This window comes from Saccostrea echinata, unplaced genomic scaffold, assembly GCF_033153115.1.
Source record: "Saccostrea echinata isolate AGI-Se365-2 ecotype Australia unplaced genomic scaffold, CSIRO_AGI_Sech_v1 ptg000030l, whole genome shotgun sequence".
Taxonomy (NCBI): Eukaryota; Metazoa; Mollusca; class Bivalvia; order Ostreida; family Ostreidae; genus Saccostrea; species Saccostrea echinata.
Window position 1 is genome coordinate 19,325,531 of NW_026889779.1, and position 24,198 is coordinate 19,349,728.

General features: G+C 32.2%; 1 protein-coding gene and 1 pseudogene across 1 annotated transcript in view; both read left to right on the plus strand.

Annotated features, from left to right (window-relative positions):
* The first annotated feature begins 56 nt into the window (after positions 1–56).
* LOC133196911 (protein mesh-like) lies at positions 57–14,202 on the plus strand (annotated as a pseudogene).
* Positions 14,203–22,319: 8,117 nt separating this feature from the next.
* Positions 22,320–24,198, plus strand: part of LOC133196913 (mucin-4-like) — a 32,701-nt gene continuing 30,822 nt past the window's right edge. Inside the window, exon 1 of the mRNA XM_061332759.1 lies at positions 22,320–22,344. Within this exon, the coding sequence (XP_061188743.1) occupies positions 22,320–22,344 (25 nt within the window). The remainder of the gene's footprint in view (positions 22,345–24,198) is intronic.

Below are 24,198 nucleotides of genomic sequence, written 5' to 3' on the forward strand. Positions count from 1 at the left end.
CCATTGAACATATCGCTTTTTGTCTTAATTGTCTCGGGTTGGAGTGTCCGTAAACTATGCAGATTGCTCTTTTTATTACGCATTTTGTTGTTTTGGTTCTTCGGACATTTTGTTTAACGTTAAATGACCTTTACCCATTTGGAAGCCAATATGGAGATACAGCCATGGCCAAAAATGATGATGGAAGCACTGATGATATTACTATTTCAACTCTTTTCCCATTCTTTAACCACCAGCACCCAAAACTCATTGTGAGTACATTTTTATCATATTTCATTTTTAAAATATTTGAATGGAAATATTCAAGTAAATCAACGCAAATAACTTAGTGACAAATTGGAAAGAATGAATAATTAGGACAAAAAAAGCTTTTATTAAAAAAAAAGACTCAAAAACAATTAACCATGAAGAATATAAATTGTATTCTGCACTGCAATTTCAAAACATTGATAGTCTAAAATCTTTTTTTCAATGGACAGGAAAGGTGTGTGAATATTAATTATAATTCTATTGATTTCGAATATATTTACATCATTTAGAATACATCTAAATGGCGAGAGAACAAGTTGTAAGATAATTTTAAAAATTAACTGTTTTAATTAAATCATTACTTTAATTAAGAAAAAATAAGACATAATTTGTTACTCATATCCTTTTTAATTTTTTTTTAAAAAATTGTCATTGGAGTTGTAATAAAAGTAAACAAAATACCTGATTACGCAATAAAGATTAGTAGTATCAAACCTGAAATGAACCAAACGTGTATTCAGAATGTGATTTTTATCGCACATAGTTTAAAGACCATTCAATGTGAACTGTAGAGTCATTTATATCATATAAATTTTACGTGACGCAAGGTTAAAAATATGCATTTAGAAGCTATTAGGTAATTTCCGTCATTTGTATTTCGTTGCAGGGTTAGTTTTAAGAAAAAAGAAGCATAATTAGAATATCTAAAATGAAATTTACCTGCACCATTAAAAGTAACATTATAAATTGTATAATCTATCCTTAGTAGAAATTGATGTAAAATTAAATATGATATATATATTTCTCCAATTTAGGAGAAATAGGACGCAACTACTCATTTATTAAATCGACGGTTTAAAATGACCGCTGTTTAGTTTGATTTCATTTAGTTCAATTCCTTCAAGACATTTTATAGTCTCAATGTTTATTGCAGAGAAGCATTTTATTACAAATTATAAACATTTATAAGCACGGAACCAGCAAAAAAGACCAAACCGAAATTCAAAAACAAAAGTAAAAGCGAAAAGACAAATAGAAAACAAACATAGATACAAAATGATTTCTATAGACTAAATATGTATCTAATCATTGGTTTGAAGGTTTAAAATTTAGCACTCGAGAAAGTATTTATTTTAAACTTTTAGGTAAATTATCCTTCTCCAATGTCAGTTATCATTCCCACACACACGTAACTGCTCATTAAATGTATCATTTAACGTGTATAAAAAATCTCAAATTCCTAGTTTAGGAGAAATTTGATGCAACCACTTAGTTTCTAAGCCTACTGTGTTTATCAGATTTGTCATCAATTCCGTCTACTCTTATTAGTCTACGTTTATCATAGAGAAGCCAGTGTCGTTTCTTGTTATGTTACAAGACAAAATTAAAAAAAAAAAAACAAACAAAGAGAGAAAGAAAAAAAAACAATAATGGATAAGCATATAGATTCCTCATGATTCACATCAAGAGTTGAAATCAAATATATTTATGTAATTTTTCATCATATACGAATATAACTTTACAATATATCAGTAATATAAACTTTACAACTGTTTATCTTTCTTTGCCTGTCAAGATAATTTTCCTCAGTGGAGTGGAAATCCATACCTCCCCCCTTTTCTGCTACATAAGTATTATTCTACAAATACAGGTTAACACAAACGGAGTAGTTTCGTTTCTAGAATCCGTCAGAACATACACACCTAACCCCTTCCCCATTGCTAATGACGCTAGGATGATAGCTCCATTCTGGGCAGATGTTGACACGAGAAAAGGTGGAACAGTTTGGTACAGGGAATCACTAGATACTGTCCTACTTGACAGAGCAAGCGAAGAGGTCCGAACTTATTTCCCTCAATTCTACAGATTCAGAGCTTCCTGGATATTTGTTGCCACTTGGGACAGTGTTGCATACTACGGATGTAGTCCTTGTTCAAAGGTACACATTTCGATAAATATTGTAAGATTTCTCTATTAGTTTTTATTTCAGTGCTTACACGATAGAAAAAGAAATAATCATAGACTTTTATTTCTAAATGTTTTATTCTTTGATTTAAATTAGGTCCTGATCATAATTTTGTTTGAGTTGATATAGCTTTCATGAATACCAAATACTGCAAATCACTTTTTATTCGCGAGAACTTTATTTTTGCGTAATTATGCGAGACAGTGTGCTCGCGGAAATTTCATTCTCGCGTATATTAGTATTTCGAAAGATTATATAGAGCAATAACCGCAATTCGTGAAAATTTTGTCTCCCTCATAAAGAGTAAATGAGTTTCTCGCGAAAATTAAGTGATTAAGTAAGATATTGTGAAACCATATATGCTATTAGCTGCATGTGAAAGCGTAACTTAAAAGAACTGATTGAATGTTTCATATGCATTGTAACAAAAAAATGTTAAATAATTTCCGAGTATTATAAACTCTTATCACATTTTGCATATTTTGCAATCCGCATCGAGACGAATGCGTTATACTTTTTCTTTAATTGTTCTTAAAATTTATTATTTCTAGGAAATTACAAGTACAATTTATCTAAATGTAGGTAAATTAAATACTAAGCTATCAGTACACTTTTTTATTATATAGCTAACAAATAGTCTATAATAATAATAAAAAAACGACTAAAACTCTAGATAATTTTAGCGTTCAATATCTTGGGGTTTTATTGAACGCTGAGTTTGCAGTACGTATAGTAATACGAGTAAACCCCGAAACATTCCGAATGCGAGTGTTGCCGTTCAATAGCCTGGTTACCTGTCCATGTTATGCTTCGTATATATATATACTCCGCGATATATATATATATATATATATATATATATATATATATATATATATATATATATATATATATATATATATATATATATATATATATATATATATATCGGTGCAGATGAATTATCGGCGCACAAATGAATTATTTTGGCAAAAAATTAGCAATGTTTAGATTGCTTACATATTTCTTTTGATGTTCTGTCAACAGTTTTTAGTAAAATATTCATGGACGTCTTGAATATATATTAAGCGAGTCATGTGTCATTCTTCAGCGTCATGCATTGCTTAAAATCGAAAAACAGTGACTTCATTAGAGCCATTTCAGCGTTTTTCCCTTATTGTGTCGTAAAATCACATTTTCAGACCCATAGGCGTTACAGATAATGTTAATTTTGTATTAAAACTACAATATTTGGGAAAGGTGTAATGTCGCACATATGACTGCATGAAATAAAAAAGCTGCGCACAGTATGCGCACTCGAATTAGACTCGGCTTCGTTAAGTCAAATTTTCTATTGCCTTTAAAATGTTAAATAATTATTGAATTACATAATCTCTATTTGCAGAAAAAACACTTTTGTAAAGCAATTTTGAAAATTTTTAAATTTTGAAACTTGACTGTTACAACATTTTGTTTTCTCGGACGTCCGTGTCGAATTGTACCCGCCCATTTCCTTGTCTATTATTAAATGTTTTGACTTTAACAGATGGAAATGACGTAAGCTGCATATTTCCAATTTTGCCAGTTAATGTTCCGCGGTTCATTGTGTCGAATAATTTGAATAAATAAAAGCATAAGTCACCCAAAAATCCCGCTTTACATTTTTAACTCGAGATTCCTTTGAAAGTATATAAACTAAGACAGACATTTCTCGCTGAAATACCACCGTTTCTACTTCACATATGAATGAATCATTATATATATATATATATATATATATATATATATATATATATATATATATATATATATATATATATATATATATATATATATATATATGCTGCTTTGTACATGCGTGTAATAACAAATGATACTACGGGTACTTCGTGTAACATTTCTATTCAAATGTTCGTCTCAAATGTAAATGTATCTCTCTATTATATAAACATGCAGAGTGCAAAAAACTTCATATCTGTATGAAGTTTTCCAAAGGTCATAAGTCATTACATGACCTAATCACACGGAGCATTAACATCTACATAAAATATGACTAGCCCTATTTAGCAATTATATAGCACGCTTTTCATGTACAAAAAATGTTTAAACTAGAAAGCTGTCCATAGGACATGAATGCCCCGCCGAGGGTATATTAGTCGTGCAACATGAAAATTTGTATTAGTGTATGAAATTTGATGAGAATATCTTGAATAGTTTCTTTCAAATCTAAAAAGTTGGAAACAGATGATAAATTCTCACCAAATTATGTATAAGTGCATAAGCTTACATAAATATATCTTAAATGGTTTCTTTAAAATTAAGCAAAATGCAAATTTAAGAAAAGTGAGGTCAAGGTCACATGAAACTTCAAGGTCAAACGTTTTTGATGCAGTTGAATAGTTCTCACAAATGCATATCAGCATATTAAGTTTGATAAAAATATTTTGAATGGTTTATTTAAAACTGAGCTAAACATTAATTTAAAATAAATAAATATAAGGTCAAAGGAAAGGTCAAGGTAAAAAAATGTTGATGCAGTTGAAAAGGTTGTATCAGTATGTATTAGCATATGAAGTTTGACACTAATTAAAGAAAAGTGATGTCAATATTAAAGGAAAGGTCAAGTTCAAAAAAAATATTATGAATGGTTTCTTTAAAACTGAATTAAACACAAACTGAGAAAAGTGAGGTCAAGGTCAAAGGAAAGGTCATGGTAAAAAATATTGATGCAGTTGAATAGCTTACATCAGTATGTATCAACATATGGAATTTGATTACACTATCTTGAATGGTATCTTTAAAACTGAGCTAAACACTAATTTAAGAAAAGTGAGGTCAAGGTCAAAGGAAAGGTCAAGGTCAAAAAATGTTGATGCAGTTGCATAGCTCTCTTTAATATCTATCAGCATATGAAATTTGACAGAAATATCTTGTATAGTTTTTGAGAAACTGAGCTTTGAACAGAGCTAAATGCAAAGTGTGACGGAAGGACGGAAGACGGACATGACAAACACTATATGCCCTTGCCATATTTATGGCAGGGCATAAAAATAGGCTGATAAATAAATGTTTGTATTTTTTTTAATTAATATATACAATTATATAATCCAGTTCTTTTTAACTGGCGATTTTACATAGGGAATAAAAACAACGTGTCATGAAGTTGTCTGTTACAGCTGCATACATGTAGTCTGAACGTTAACATAATTTTTCCTATAGATCTTTAGTTTAATCTTCAACATAAACGCTGCACTTTTCTCAAGGTAAAGGATGACTGCACTTAACGCCTGTTTTTGGGTCTTTTTCGGTTGCTTCTGTTGCTTTTATTTCTAAACCTTATCTCACTTTTGTATGTTTATGAAAGAATACTGTCAATTTGGAACCACATTTAAATCTTAAAATGATTTTAGACTGTGATACAATAAAATGATTCAATGTTTTTTGTCCTTACTGCTTTCCAAATATAGTGAATTTACACTTACCTGCCCTTGATTGAACATTACGTATGCATGAGAGGTGGAGCTAATATTGTAAGAATGAGTCTAAAATTAGACTTGATAGATAACAATGACATGTTTGGAAAAAAGAACGTGACCACTCTTTCAAATCTCCCTCTCCATTCTGTATGGCACAAATACACTTCTGACAAAGGTTTCAAAACGAAATTAACAATATGAGCACGTCAATGTAATTAAAGCAGATTTTATATCAATGCCAGATGACTAAACGTGTTCGAACAGAATGTCCTAGTTAGCACATGCTACCTTACAAGTCACGCGACGGAATTAAGTATTCACAAAGTTACCTGAGGTAAGAAATCACGTGGTGAATTATAATATTCAACATGTCACAATCCTTGGTTACAACACAGAGAACGAATGTAAGAAGAAGCAGTTTTTTCTCTTTTTAACCATGAGCGCATGTTTGTCTATTAATCTCCTTTTGACACATTATTATTTATGCAAATATACAACTATTGTTAAACGTAGAACAATAGACAAACATGCGCTGACTATGTATAAAGTCAGTGAAAAAGTGGGCGTCCTCATTATCGAACGGAGATTTAAGAAATTGTGATGACCCCTGCCTTTGAAAACAGATTCGAACTTCGTAAATATACACTTTTATTAAACGTAATTAGATAAAGTTGTAGATTGGATGTTGACCATTCTTGCAATGAAAAGAAAAATGTTTGTTTTGAAAGTTTATTTTGTCGCAAATTCCGCATGTCCTTAAGTGCAGTCATCCTTTGCTAATCTGATGGAAAATATCGTAGATATAATGTTTTTGGTCAAATTTTGTGAAGTTATGTTTTATTTTAAATTCACTGGCTCGGACTAGTGTCTCAATACCTTCCGACCGAAAGTCCTCCAACTTTTCATTATCAAACTTCGGACATGTTTCTTGTGCCTTTTCAACATCGAATATTGGTTCTCACGAAAATTAAAAATCCTCAGACAACAATGTGCTCACTAGGTTTTATTACAAGTAGTTTTTCACAGAATATTCGCTTCAAAATAGAACCTTTTGCCAGATGAATCGAAAGCGTCACCGCTCTTCAAGCCGATTCACATCTCGCGATTTTTGTTGAAATCTACGACGGACAGTTAGTGCTATATTTATATTTGATTTGATCACGTGATCAACCAAGTTCATTTTCAATTGATATTTTTAACCTTTATTTATTTCTTAATAAAATCTTTCAGACAAATACTTTCCAAGTAATTTTGATAACCAATGGACAACATTCATTTACTGTATACAATTATGAACAAATTCAATGGACAACAGGTACAGCAAGTAGTGGCGATGCCGCTACTGGACTGGGAGGAACTCCAGCACAGGTTAGGCAATATTGTTAATCTTGAATATCGGTATCAAACAAAATGATTTATAGGCTGATACATGAAATCAACTACTTCATTTGAAGTTGACATGTAATCTATATTTTCTATTATTGTCCATAAATTCTCTGTAAAGTATAAATTATCATAGTGTACACATTTATTTTTGCAAAATCATAGGCCAAAGAATGCTGGCGTATCCAGGAATTAGTACTTAGTCTATCATAATTTCTACACATTACGCTGATACAAAATCATATCGTGTACAAAGTTCAGAAAAGTTGAGGAAAGTAATTTTTTTCTACTGGAAACTTCGCAGGTGTGAACTGTAATGCTTCTAGAGTCGTAAAATTTCTTTCTATTATCCAAAGGTTGGTTTTAATGCGGGAGATGGAATTGTTTTTTTCACGTTGAATGCATCACGTACTTCTGACATTATTGATGTGGATGAAATGTCCAATAATGACATACCAGGAAAATTTGCCTTCCGAATAGATGCTAGTGACATAACAGACGGGGGATGTAACACAGGGGGTAGATTAACAGCTCTACTCAATTTTTCCAAATCGAGCTTAATTATGTCTTTGATAAATTCATCGCCTTTTAAAATGATATATTGTTTTGACATTTTAGGAGATCTAACCATTACTCCGCGGTATGGTCCATTGTTAGGGGGTCAGTATTTAGTCCTCAGTGGTCCATGTATAGAGCCCACTGCAACTATAACAGCCACTTTTCTAGGGTCACCACAAACGTTTGCCTGTGATAGAATATTCCAACACACAGGAGATGCAATCATACTGATCGCTATTGAGAACAAAGACGTTAAGAAAACATTTCGAGGTCTTTACACAGTCTGTAAGTAAGCTGGAATGTTTGTTATATTTTCATGTTTGTTTTGTGTTTTGTCTTTTGGTCTTCAATTCTTTGCTTTATAGCACTAAGTAAACTTGAAAATGTAAAATATGAAGATAACGAACAGTAATCAATCTCATAAATCCAGTAAACACGGACCAGGCAAGCTATTGACAAACAAGTTGATTAAACAAGAATATGAACAGTCTCGTTTTACGTCATCATTTCTATGTTCTATGGTCGATACAATGACCTTGACAGCAAATACCGTCTATCATTAAGTCGAATGCTGGCTAACGTTTTTCATACTAATTGTTAGATCATTATTTACAGACGTAATTGTCTACGGAATTTTTCCGTTTTCCCGATCATGACAAGGAACACAAGGTGGTTGTGACCGGTCGACAGGTGATGCTTCCTCCGTGGTACCCGGTCCCACCTTTGATGTCTTTAGAGGTCCGTGTTTGCTCTGCTCCCGAATTTTATTGTTTCAATGGACTTCTGAGCTTGATTACTGTTCGTTATCTCCATATTCCATTCCCTAAATTGATTTAAATTCATATAGTTGAATAACAAGACCTAACGAAGCAAACACCTACATATTTTTCAAATGTATTTTTTATTCTCTTTTAGATAAATATATTGGAAATTTTTTTAGATTGATGTTAATAACAGTGTCTTGTAAATAATGAACATACCTTAACTTTCAGTAAACCCTGCGGACAGCAAGCATCGAGTATATAGGCATAACTCTGAGGAATGGTTCGCAGGACAGCAATCAATATCATGGGAACCAGATGCTTCAGAACTTCGGGATAACGAAAATGTCGATATACATCTTTTCTTCTTAACCGTACGAAGATTTTTTTTAACTAAGTATTTACCTTTGACTGAAAATCTAAATAAAACGTCAATTTTAGGAACATATGTTAAGATTTATAATATTCATTTGTGTATTTAATAACTGTTCAGGAGGGAAACAATCGTAAACTGTCATGGGCTAGTCAGATTGCCCTTCAAGGTGTACAGCGAGCCTCGAGATCAGCAGTTATTTCTCTGCCAAACAATGGTTTTGCTTTGGCTATTAGAGTTACATCTGCCACAAAGAGAGGTGAACAGTAAGTAAAATCTCATTTCATTACCGCTTATTCCATCTCAAAGGATTTTATTCATAAAAAATAATTTTATACAATAAATAATGTAAAGCATTCTCCAAAATTCTTTTGGTTTTTTGATTGATAAAAGCAGAAGAAAATGTCGAAAATTGAAATGATATACATGTAAAATGGGTGATTTTCCATATTTTTTTTTCCTTCATATTATTAATCGCCCATATCTTAGCGTTGTATTCTTGATACATATATATGCATATAAAAATTCCTTTTCAAGAAAAAACAAAATAAACATTGAATTCCGATCAGGCTTTTTTCAACGTCTTAATACATGGTCAGAGTTTGTCGGTAGTTCTTGAGAAAAATAATTTTAAAAGGAGATGGGCCAACAAACGTGTGTTCATACTTAATTTCACAAAAAACGTGTTCAACTTCTATTGTTATGTCTGTTTTAACCTTCATTTGACCTCGATTGACTTGTTGATTACTACAACGAGTGTACTTGTGAATACATGAAATTATTCTAAAACGTGACCTCGATCTTATTTAAGTCTGAGAGGTATTTGAATGGTTTGCTATTTGTAGAATTGAGGAACTTTTGTTATTATGTTGTGTTTCCTCACAATATTCACAAGAGAAATCTTTTAATTTCACTGATACCATACATATATTTTAGAAAAGGGGGTTCAATAGTCCCGTCGACGTCACCTTTTAATACTGATTAAAAGTGATCTTAAAACCACTTCGTGGAGATGTCAAATTCCGCGGAAACGCTAATGTATCATGCTTCAATTTTGATTCATGAAGCCAAGGCATTGCTTTTGTACAAATGTTCTATATAATATATATGTTGATCTTGCTATTGCTTGTAAAATATTTTGGATTCACTTCAGTTACAGCTTTGTAGAGGCATCACAAAAAACCTAAAATAGGGTTTAAGTCCTCGTATTCCTTAGAAATGTTAAATAGATACTTTCCATTATTGAAGAAATGAGCAGACAAGTCGTACAGCCTGCTGCCAGGTGACCTTATTTATGAATAAAATGACTTCCTTTTTGTAGGCCTGATAGAGGAATCTGGTCCGACATATTTCCCGTGGCCCTACCACCAGATCAAGCGTACAGTTTCTGTCGTGACTGGTTGAAAAGTGAAACACAATTACCCCAACTGGCGACTAATGATGTTCAGCCATGTCCATGTACTCTGGACCAAGCTCTACTGGACATTGTCAGATTTCAACCAGATCCCGATTGCAACATGTTCAGCAGGACTTCTCCATTTTCCCGTACTGGTAATTGCTTGCACAGAAGAGACACAAACCATTGCATTCGTTTAGTTAATTTAGGGTGAGAGAAGCTTAAATTGTAGATACTAATGGTTTTTCCAGCCTATAACAAAAACGCGCACACACATAAATAAATATACATCATTACATTTACTTTATTCGTCAAAATAGGTTTCAAGGAGTCGACAATTTATGCTGCTACGACAATGAAAATAACTTGATCGATTCAAGAGTAAAAGAAGGAGGGAGCATTCAGAGATACCATTACCTCGGTGGAGAAAACGTGCAACCGTACCTCACAAACTTTTACTTTGACGTTCTACCATTCCTTCACTGTTGCCGATATTCTCAAAATGTATATCAAGTTATAGGAAGTGGATCTTCTAGTGTTTCAAATTTATGCCCCAGTTACTTCAATCACAGAGAGTTCAGTTCGTGCAAGAACTATATACCACCTAGACCAGGTAACTCACCATATGAATTAAAATATTTTTACAGAAAAAAAATCTTTGTTAATTTTTTAATCCTTAACTGCACAAATTTCAATTGTCCCATGAATAAACAATCTACTGTACATGTACTAAAATTCAAATAACTTAAGCTGTAGTGCTATTTATATCAATGATTCATTTGTTTCGGTATCTAAGCGAACGGAGATCCACATATTACTACTCTAGATGGCTTTCAATATACGTTTAATGGTGTTGGCGAATTTGTCTTCATGAAAACCGTGGATGAGAGATTTCAAAGCCAGATACGATTTGAGCAATTTAGAAAAGAGAACGGTAAGTTATCAATATAATATTATATTTTGTATAAGCGTAAGAAATCAAAAAGTCCACAGTGCTCAACAATAAGTAAAATAACTTTTCTTTATACAGGAGATTTGGTGGATGCAAGCGTATGTACTTCCTTCGTTTCACAAGACTCAAATAATTCTGTCATCGTAGAAGTCCGCCTCAACTCTATCAGAATTGCAGACGTTTTAGTCAATGGAGATATGATTGACTTTGATGAGGCAAATGCCCATCAATTTCAAGGTTACGATTACCTAAAACCGTATTTGCCAACTAAAAATCTGTACTTCTTATTTTTAGTTAAATACTTATATAAATATATTAATGAAGGAACAACTTTGAAATTGTTTTTTTAAAGGTGTTATTGTTATGAAACTTGAAACAAATTCGACAAACTCGAACGTGACCAAAAAGGAGATCATTGTATCTTTTACCACAATGGGTATCGCATTCAAGGCTGTAGCGAGTTCCAATGTGCTCAATGTCCTTCCAGTCGTTGGAAATACTTCACTAGCTGGTTAGTATTCTTTTGTTTTAGTCTATGGGTGGATAGGGGAGGGGTAACAATCCAATTTTTATCTCTTTCATTGCAAAACTCCCGGTTGTAAGGGCATAATTGTAAAACAATGTATTAAAACCCTTCGTTAAGGAATTCATATCCATGGATATGGTGATAAAAATTACCTTTGCTAACAGGAAACATACGAGGAATCCTTGGAAATTTTGATGAAGATCCAAACAACGATTTACAGTCACCAACGGAGGAGATTATACAACCAAACTCTACAACAGAAAAGATATACGATGATTTTGGAATATTATGTAAGATTTTCACAATCTGATATGAATGGAAAATCTATCTATCTATCTATCTATCTATCTATCTATCTATCTATCTATCTATCTATCTTTTGTGATTTTCTTTTTTGATTTTTATTTTTAATACACATAACAAAACTGTACCGGTTCTTCATTTTGTCTTTGATATATATATATATATATATATATATATATATATATATATATATATATATATATATATATATATATGTATGTATGTATATCTATATATATCTATATCTATATCTATATATATATATATATATATATATATATAATATTTGTTAATTGAAGGGAGAATAGCTGAAAATGATTCATTATTCACTTACGAAGCGGGAAAGTCCTACAGTGACTATCAAAAATTATCCTTTCGTCCAACATTTGCTACACCAACAAATCTTCCACCGGAAGTCGAGGAGCTGTGTGGAGGGGACGAAGAATGTGTGTTTGATTATGCCGTGACAGGATCTGCCGAACTTGCTGCCGAAACTCAACAGTTCACAGTGATCTTTAATACTTCTGTTGGAGCTTCATATCAAAGTAAGTATTTTAAGTGTGACCTCAAACTAAATTAAATTTTAAACATTCGAAGTTGTGAATACATACATCACCTTTACATTATTTGAAAGTATTTATTACATTTTATATTTTTCGTTTTTGAAATGTAAGACCGAAATTAATGCAATGCAAGTTCTAGGTTATGCAAATATCATAATAATTCCATTTGCTTTTTCTTTCTTTCAGTAAAAAATTGTGACGATTTACCAACCATAAAAGGGGGCGTTTGGAATGCATCAAGCACGATAGAAGGGTCCACTGCTACTTTTTCCTGCTATCCTGGCTATGAAATAGAAGGAGAAAGTAATAACATCACTTGCAGAAACGGATCTTGAAGCGATTTTGGCAACTTCAGTTGTATTTTGATTATTACCAGTTCTACATTTGACGCCACAACAATCAATCTCACAACAATGCCAATAAGTACAGATAGTATGACTGACTCATTTACCACTAATGTGGAAGAAACAACAATTAAACCAACCGATACTAGTACTGCAAGAACAGAAATTATTTCTGAAGGAACCACAACAGAAGGTTTTAGTTTAGCGTCAACAACGCTAGAAACTACTTCATCTGAAGAGTCTGCAACATATAGTTCAAATGCGGCTTATACAACATCGTCAACTGCGGAAATTCCTTCAACTGACGAGTCTACGACAGTGAAATCCAGTGTAGCATATACAGTGCCAGGAATAACTACTGAAAGTGACATTTCCATTACAAGTACTCCACAAAGTACCGCAAGGGGGACAACAGTTGAAAATTCAGAAACCACAATTGTTAATCCATCTACTACAATATTTCCTTCAACAGAAGCTTTAGCAACAACAGTTAAAACCACGGAGAAGTTTACGGAGGGTTCGACTAGTACCATGTTGTCATCTACCACGACAGAGAGTTTCGAAGGGGATTTGACATCTGCCAGTACAGGGAGTACACCTACAGACACTACGGTAGTGTCAACATCAACCATGGCAATCCCCACTACCACACCTAAAAATACAGCCAGTGAAGACTTCACAAGTTTTCCTACCACTTTAAAAAGTACATCTGGTCAATCTACATTCCTGCTATCTACAACTTCAGAAAGTATTCTAACAGAATATTCAACTCAACGGGAATCAACTACAGAGGAGGTGGATAATGCAACGAAGTCTCCAACGCAAAGGGCAATTCAACAAGTAGAGGATTTCATAAAGGAAAATTATATATATTTTATCATTGGATGTGTTTTAGCTGTTATTTGTTCCGTATTTTTTAGCATTCTTATCTATAGGTAAGCTGGAAGACTTTTTCTTTCATTTTTGTTTCTTTGAATGAATATAAGTAATATACAAAACGTGTTATAATTATTTGAATCAAAACGAAGATGATATGATTGTGTGCTTTTGTAACGACGTAATTTATCAGCTAGAGATTACACTTATAAAAGTGTTATAAAATAAAATAAGCATCTATAGAATAATGTTTAAATAACAAAGACTTTATTTGACAATATTCCTTTTTCAGAAAATGTGTAAAATCACACAAGGGAGAAAAGAAAGCTGAGAACTTGGAGTCCTGGCATCCCCGGAGAGACCAAGTCTTGGCCACGGCAAATCATCTTTCCAAGCAGAATCGCAATAATGTTTCTTCAATTGCATCTTCCTCTGTTGGACAAATGACATATTCGAACGGTTATAGGTTTTATAAGCACGTTAAACGTTCCAAATGATGATTAAATTATGATTTATTGAATACGTATACTTTTCACTTGATTCTGTTAGCTTTGATATATTTATCAAAACAATTTGAGTGGGAAATCTGAGGAATACAATAAAATACTAGAACTTTCATATTTATCCACTTTGAACATCTGGGTAAAGAAACACAGAAATTAATATACATACATGTAAAAGTGGTTTGACCTTTTAATGCTATTTTCTCATCCCACAAAGGGAAACAAACATTTTATATCAAATTAAAGACGTCTTTTGGCTTTAAATTAAGTCCGTAAAATGTTCAATGAACATAAACAATTCTGATAATTCATTTATTTAATTGGAAGCATTAAAAAGTAGTTTATTTTTCATTACCCATATATGGGACAGTTATTGTAATCAAACAGTCAATGATAAAAAAAAAATTAAAAAAAGAATCCTTTCATAACATTAACAATTCAACACAAAAGTGAATAAAGAAACTTGGCATGTAAAAGATTGAATATACTTAGGTTATTGAAATATAGTAAAGATAGAAATTCACTAATAAAAATTTCTTTTGTTTTCATAAGGTCAATTTTAGAATATGCAGACATTGTGTGGGATAATTATACACAAAGTAATGCAGAATTGCTTGAAAAGGTTCAGATAGAAGCTTCCAGGATTATTTCTGGGCTTATTGTTAAATGTTTAGTTTTTAACAATATTTATATTAAAGCTGGAACAGTATGTAAATAATTTGTATACAATTAGGGGGTCAACATCTTTTCTTTTTTATAATACTGATGCATAATACTTGATTGGGAATCTTTATTTTTTATTATCATTTATGTCCATTGTCATTTACAAGTATTATTATTTATAATTGTCTTTGTCTTGACCTGTTATACAAGGAGAGGGTGTGCATAGATTTTGCCTGTTGCCCAATCCTTATTGATTTGTTCAATAAAATATGTTTAAAGTAACAAAGAAACTGTGAAAGTAGGATTATGATTTTGACAATCAAACTTCTAAAAAAAAATATTAAGTAGAGATAAGTATGTGTTTAATACCATACATTCAAGCTACACATCATGTATAGTTGCTTTGCTAAATAATACGATTTTTTTTTAATTTATGTGTTTTGATTATGTTTTATTCGCTTTGCCAGTCGTGTTCATACAGAATTTTAGTGGTTATTGCATGGTGTTTGCCATACCATATCGACATTGCTACATGTAATAGATTTAAACATATATTTTCTCTAATATGTATAGATTGATTTGTTTATTATTTTCCCTATCTATTACAGCGGAAACGTCTGAAAGGTGAAAATCACGAACAATAATCGATCTAAAAAAATCTATATAAACAATACATATCTGTGAACAGGGCATAAAACACGAACCCCTGGGAATTCCACTGGTGGGATCAGGTCCCTGTCAAATCTTATCAACATAGGATGCGTTATAGTAACCAATAATGACAGGCCCCTAGGAAGCAATGTCACTTTGAGGGGGCACAACCATACATTTTCAGTTGGGGGGGGGGGGGCACTATCGACTACCAAAATTCCTTAACAAACAAAAAAAAAGTCATCAAACGTTATTATTGGGGGGGGGGGTACAAGCATATAGTAGGTATGTTTTCTATAGTATTCTATATATCGGCAATATTATTGGGGGCACGCCCCACCCCACCCACCACCCCCGGTTCCTACGGCCATGAATGATACAATATGACTGACCATTTATAAAGTTGCAATAGTGGTCAGAATCCTGACCGTTAATAAAAGTTTATCATTCACGACCTACCCTATTGTCCACTAATGAAAAATTCTATATTAAAGGTACAGGAGACCATTTTTAATGTAAGAAGTATGAATACTAGTATCAATATTGTCGTATAGAGGTATAGTACCATTTATGCCACATGATATCTTGTCTATATAAAGGTTTGACCTCCTATACCACTTTTGTATTCATACGACAATTTCTCACAATTTTTTACTCAAAGCTTTTTAAAAAAACAAAAAGAGCTATAGGCCTAAATGATTTTTTTTTCATAACATTTTCTTTGGATTTCCTTGCAAAAGACCCCCGTGTATCATAATGACTATTATAACATTCTGTCAAGAGGATCAGTACGTGGTTTTTATTTTTTATTTATTTTTTTTTTTTGGGGGGGGGGGGTCTTTGTTTGCTTTTTATTAATTTTTTTTATTCAATTTTGCGTGTCAATACAATTGAACGCAAATCGTAATATCTACAATTCAAGGGTGAAAGTTGAAAGTTTTTTTAAACTTGTTCATAAAATTAAATTGTGAATTCTTTTATATACGAGGGGTGATCAAAAAGTTCGCGAACTAATTGAATAACTTTCTTAAAAGACATAAAATGAGGTTTCAGTGTTTATTATTTTTTAAAGTAGTCCTCTCCGATTTTAATGCACATCTGCCATTGTTCTGCCCATGCGCGAATCACGTGATCCAGGCAGTCACGTGACATGCTCCGTAGCAGTCTGTTCAAAGAAGCTAAGAGATTTTTCCAAGTCTTATATTTCTTACCGTGCAAGTTATTTTTCATAACAAGAACAGTCCATCTGTCAGAAATGGCCAAATCTCGGCAATAGGATGGGTGGATAAGGATATCCCTTCCCACAATTAGTATGCTGACCCATCACAACCCGAGTTCTCAGTCTCGGGAGCGTCGTTTATCAAATGTGGATAAAGTATGGGCGCATTCTTTTTATCATATCTTATATGTTTAAAGTCTAAAGTAAACGATATTCTGGGGATTTAATGATTATAGTATTGCTAAGATATTCAACCATTTTTCTTATTGTAACTTGACGATGTTTTATAACAAATTGCTCAGCTAAGAACACGTCTTTTCCCCGGTTTGCTTTCGCTGGGGGAACAGAACAAACATCATTTTTAACCATCTCCCCGCCTTCACTAAAACAATCAATCCAATTAATGATTGAACGTCTGGTAAGTCTTTTGTCTTCATAAACCTTGTACAAATTATCATCTTCTACTGCAAAAGAATTTCTAAGATATACGTTAAACTTTTCAGCCGTTCGTTGCTCGAGTACGACTGAGTCAACCATTTTTTGTCACAAGTGACCTACATATTGACGTCATTTTCACATTGTGACGTCACAAACACGGAGCAAAAAATTATTTAACATTTGTTATTTATAGAACATTTGTATGACTATATGTGTGCCAAATTTCATTCTGATCTGAATTGTGGTTTTGTAAATATAGAGATAGAACTTTTTGATCACCCCTCGTATTAAAGTATAACATTTAAAGTAAACATTGCACACTAGGAACTACTTTGTTATTTTTCGAGAAATCACTTAAATGCTGTTTGGCTGCTTAATAAACTTGCCAAATATACACGATATGGATGTAATTTTTTCAAATTAAAAAAAAAAAAATTCACCCCATCCCCCTCCCCGTAAAAAGATTTGTAGACTTTGGGCAATTACTTTTTTTTCTCTTTTTTTTTCTTGGCAAACATTTTTTTCAGATAAGTTGTCAATTTTTTTTCTGGCTGCCCCCCCCCCTTTTTTTTCAAAAAAAAAAAAGAGAAGATACTACGTGCATGTGTAGTAAACAATTGATAAATGCCATCATCTTAAAACTTACTTTTTTTAACTTAATTTTTCACGCTCGACATTTCAATAAGAAAAAAAATCACTTTCACTGAAATCAATTATTAATACAATTTCATTTTACATGTAGTTAAAAACCATCAAATTTTACTATGTAAGAAGGCAGAGAAAGTATATATAGTAATTAAGTATGGTGAATTTTTTTACTATTTATTATAAATCACGTGTTGGACTAAAAAATCTATGTATATGATATTGTTTGAAAGTGCATTATTTTGAGATCATACGCACACAATTCATACGCTAATTATCAAAACCTTTTTCTCAGACTTCAAAAGATACACGTCTATTAAATTAATGGCTCGGAAGATTCTTGAAATTAGGCTAAGTCGAATGAACTGCAGCTCTGATGATTTTCAGAGAGTATTACGAAAAATAGTATGTACATGTATGCTATATCTCTCATGATTAGAAAAAATATGATGTGTTTTGGCATTATGAACACTTTTGAAAAGGAGGTTAAAGATCAATACATGTATCAAGGTCTCTATTTTAGTAACTCTGGTATTGTATATGTACAAATGTCTGTGCAAAGCAATACATGAGACACTATCTATACATATAGCAGTACTCAATCTCCAACTTTAAAATTGGATTTACCAACTTTATACTGTATGCAAGGAAATGTTTTTATTTTCGCACCTTTTGTCCTATTCACAGGTGGGCGAATTTGAAACGGGACAAATTCAAAGAACATAGTATAATTTCTAAAACAGAATTGCGACAGGGCGAATTTTAAAAGGGGCAAAATTGTTTGCAAGTTTGAAATGGCGAAAATAACACTGGTCGAAAATAACCCTGTATACAGTAGTTGGATTAAAGTTGGAAAAGGCAACATAAAAATTACAATGTGGCACTAATACGCTTCCGTACTTTTCTGGTCAAAATGTGCGAGTCAAATTAAGGGTTTGGTTTTGTGTGCAGCCAAATGAGACTCACTAAATATAAAAACCTTAATATCTCAAAAATTAAGCCTTGCTAACACTTGAAAACTGGTCCGTGTCATCTTCATAATGAAAACAATCTCCGGGTATATGCAGCTTAATTGACACTTGCAGCAGTTTGCAGCTATCAAGTGCACAATACACCTGCAGGACTGCGCAGCCACAGGTTTTAGTAGTGCACCAAAAAATCCCAAAAAATATGAAATAGTTAAACCAATTAAGTGGCTACAACTATTTGTGAAGAACCTTTGTTTTAAATGTAAACTCACTACAATAGGTACAATTCTTTAAATGCATACTTGTTAGTCAAACAAGAAAATGTTAGCCATGAAAGTAGTCCCAACCACATGGTAATGTGTTAAAAATAGAATTAAAGAGACTCACTGTTGATCTAAAAATAGCACTTTATATGAAAGCCCAGATGTATCTAAAGTATTAATCTATGGTGTGTACAAAACACAGGGAAATTAATGTTAGAAAAATAATTTTTTCCTTAAAAAATATGACAAATAAGAAATTAAAAATCTGCAGGGGGAATGAAAGTGTGCAATTTAAATAAGAGGCCTGGCCCACAACGTTCACTTGAGTCACCTTGGTGTTCTTCAGATTTCTAAGACATTCTTATCCCCCTTAATTCTCATAAAAACAAATTTGAGCTAATATTGTGGCCCCATGGCCAGCCTAGGGTCATAAGGCCACTTCTAATCCAAAACTGATTCCACAACATGAGGATATTTAATTATCAATATGGCTAACATGGCTTATATGTTTTCTAAAGTTGTTTTTTTTTCTCTCCACATGCACACATGCTATTACCAATTTATATATAAAATCTGATCTCAGATTTATTTGAAGAAGAAAAAAAAAAGAAAAAAAATACAAATAGGGAATATCTTAATATTATTATAACATTAAGTCTGGTCCATGATTTAGACCAACTTGAATTTTCACTACTTGAGGATGCTTGCATACATTATGAGTAAATCATTACCTTGTTGTTCATTAAAGGGTGATTTTTTCCTATCGATTCCCATATCAAACTTTGATACCCTATTTTATGGTTTAATTTTTATGGATGACAGATGGACAAACACCAGAGACTCTTTGATCAGAAAAGTTCAATACAGCCTCTGCTCAGATGAGCTAAAATGTAAAATGTCTTATTATTGTAAAAAAAGTCACCAAGAAGAACAAAAGAAAAGGATGAACTTTTTTTATTCTTAATCACTTCCAGGATATTATATTTCTTTTAACATGTTAACCAGTATATGCAAGTTTGACTAATTTTTGTGAAAGTTTCTTTAAAGATTCTCTAAGATATTTGAGATCTGTGTTCTTAGCATGGGTTTCACAAGAGTGACTTTAAAACATTTTTTGCATTTAATGCACTAAACAATAAATTAGATAAAACTTTATTATAATATCCTGTATCGAGATCCCAAAATGTTTCTTCACTGTAAACTCATGGAAAGTTCAAATATGTATTTTTGTTTGGTAATCATATGTTCTTTTTCAATTATATTTGGAAAGGTCAATGCATTTGTTCATACAACCATGAAATCAAAAATATTAACTTTCTGAAGTCATATCATATGAAACTAAATCACAGTCTTCACTTGTGCTGATATTTTCTCCAACACTGCTTTCCAAAAGATTAACTGTTGAGACAAACCAACATGGACCAAAACCTCTGTCATTTGAATGATCTCCTTAACTTTGAAATCTGTAAAATATTAAATATAAATAATTTACCGGTATAACATACCATGATACCACTAAAAAAACAATACTGTTGATCACTCTCAAAGAAGGAACTTGAATTGAAAGTCAAATCTTTACATCATGACTAAGTAAAAAGCATGCAAAGATAGACATGTAAATTTCAGGGTCAAAGGCTACACATCCCTCAGCAATGATGGTCACATTGTAAATGTTGGTTAGCACTGATTGTTGCATTGAATATATCTTATTTTAATTTACAATTAGTGTAGATCAGAGTAGTTTAATCCATACAGAGATAAATGAGTCTAATCTGTATACAAAGAGGTCAACCATAAATAAGATCAAGGTAAACCCAAGTGATGGTCATGTCATCCTGTCTTGGGAAGTAGATGACAAGTATCGGTGCAAAATCTGAAGGTTAAATGACAAGGTAAGGATTTGATGGCAGAATTTTAAAAACCTGATATGATGACATATGTGTTTTAGTAAGCTACAAGAAGATGATCAGAAACAGTTCCTTCCAAAAGAGATTGAAGTTTTTAATTATTTAAAAATAACCTCTGATGTGCTTTTCTTTTTTCAGTGTTTACCTAACATTTTTTTTTATCGTTAAAGTCAACTGCAATATAAACAATTACTTTTATTGGTTTATAACGTGACATCACACATAAGGTTTGATTATTCATGATAACGATACTTTATTCGCTCAAGCAGCCTCAGGTAGGAGAGAGTTGTAGGTGGACTCCAACCATGGCTTGAGACAATGTGATGGACACATACACAACATTCACTTAAAAAGGATCTTTCTTTTCATCCAACAGCATATATATTTCTCATCATAAAAATTGTACATTCTTTCATTCTGCACACATAGAATAGCATCTGAATCCAATCATACAAAATGAAAATGACTAGTCAGCTCACTGTGATTATAACACCTACCTTATACCCTTATACACATGTCTATTAAATTTACAGAATCATTTCATTATGATAAAAAACTTACTTTACAGGGGAGGTTTTTGGGAGGGCTCCAACACAGGTATCACATGAAATGCAGAAATTGGCAGTTCAGAGAAAATATCTGAGCAGTGTTCTTTTTTGTGAAACATTAGTTAATTAAGGCATTCTGTAAACATGGTAAACATAGTTATAATAAATTTTAGGAAAAAAGTTCAAAAACAATTCTTTTAAATCTAGATATTAATATTAATCTTTGTTGAAAATGTTGAAGGGTGTCATTTTTTTTACTGGATGGTATTTATTTCCTGAAACTGTTTCCGATAAAACTTTTTTTCTCTGAGACATTATAACAATAGAGTTTTGCTTCAATCTCTCCAACATCAATAAATGTGAATTTCAATTTGATTTTTATTATTGTTTGTTGTCTTCATATTTCATTGAAAGTCTCTTCCATTTTTTTAAAGCATTTTAACCTCAATGTGTCAAACTATACCAAATTTCTCGATTTTTTTTATTCAGGTCCCTTCAGGATAGAAATAACAAGGTTTGCCTGTACCATTAAAATACAGGTCCTCAAAAGAAAATAATAATAACCTTAGATATAAAGTGGTGGCTACATGTACATTCATTTTTTTTTTTTAATTTTATAGAAAAATCTTAGAGGTTTCTACAAGAATATTATGGTATTTATGGATCAATACCAAGATTTAACCCCCCACCCCCCTTCTCTCTTCCTTGCAAGTGCAACCAACAACCTAAGTCTGATTGAGCATACGAAAGACTTTCATAAAATGAACATTCAATTAAAAATAAACATGCTTGGTAGCATTTGATTCAGCATGCTCAATGGTAACTTAAGATCAGGTAAGACCCCCCTTATTATACTCCCTTTTTAATGAAACCAATGGAGTTGCAGAAATTCAAGTTTTCAACCTTAACCATTTCAACTAGAGAATAAATATTTATTATTAATACTTTATGCAATTTTCATCTTTAAAAAAAAAGCTATTTTTCAATTTCGCTGCACTCTTCATTTGATGAACAATTTACATATCGAGCAATAAGCAAATTAAGTTGACATCCTAAAAATTTTTATCGTTTAATTTACTTTTCCCCATGAGAACTACATACTGCACTAATCTGCAAATTAGAAGGACCAAGACCAAAATGATGGTTTGTATACAAAGTACAAACTTATGTGAATATTATTTATATAAATAATTAATAATTAATACTTGCATGTCTTTTACAAAAAGTAAAACAAAAAAGCAATAAAATTTGAGTATCAAAATTTTGATTTACAAATAACACAACTGATTTACCATATATGTGCACTACGTAGAGCCACTTCACTTAGCCGTCATTGGACATTTAACTTGGTGTGTCTGAGGCTCAATGAAGGATCTTACACAAAAATCGCTCATTAATGAAAACAAAATTTAGTTATTTACTCTACTCATAGTATTTTAAACCCTGTTTTTGACTGAACTATATTTTGATACAATGACGAATACTTTTAGTATTTTGAAACATAGTAACATTTATTAGAGGAACCTTAAATATTGCCCGCTACCAAATTGTGGTCTGCAAGAAACACGTGGAAATTCTCAGATCCTTTGTATAACGTTCAACCTTTTTAAAATTGATGTGCATCAGATCGCAGGCGTTGTCGTACTCAAAATGTATTACTGATACTAGGAGTTATATCGTATATCTGAGATAAGACTCAAAATTCACAATAAACACAAAAAATCGACTTACCAGCTGCTACTTTCACTTTAGCCGAATATCGCATGACAGACCTCAGAAATAAACTACGCTGAGTGAATATAGTTCTTAATTTTCGTGCAATATTTTTCAATATTATATGACACTGTCCTACATTTGTAGGATCAATATGCTTATTTGATCAAAGGTAATTAATAACCTTACCTGCAAAAGAAATAACAGACGTTAACTTCAGTCGGAACTGCTAAAACTGGGCGCGTATTAATTTATCTCGTCCATTGTAAAATCAAAGACGGAGCATTCCCTGATATGATGTAAACATCGATGTTACTTTTATAATAAACAATATTAATCATTTAGATTGAAACATTCTAATAGCTGGAGATGTTTTACGAGATATCTCTCTAATTGCTTTGTGTAATTGGGGTACTAGAGACATCAGATTACAGAAATAGTCAGTTGGTTTCAATACCGGAATGGCAGCCCACAGATTTCGCATGGCGGACATGCCTAGTTGATGAAAAACAGACAGTTATGGAAAAAGTACGCACAGAATTGCTAGGAACGAAACAAATAGTTGTACCCATGACGTTCAACTATCTGCACATATACAACAAATGTCATGTTATTGTTTTGTTAGACCTGTAGCTGTGCAGTCCTGCAAGTGTAATATGCACATTATTGCTGCATGGCACTGCAAGTGACAACCAAACTGCATACATGTGAAGATAGCTTTCCCATGGAAGGTGTCATAGGTCAGTTTTCAAAAGTAAGCAAGAAGTATTTATTAAGATATTGAGATTTTTATTTCATACGAGTTTCACTTGGATGAACACAAAACCAAACCCTTAAATCAGTTCAACTTTTATCGTTAAAGTGTATAACTCAGTTAGTCTGTACATAGTTTTGCAGAACTACATGTAGTGCATGACCAAAAATTGAAAATGTTTTGTATTCTTATTACCCTCTTCTGAAACACATCACTAACAT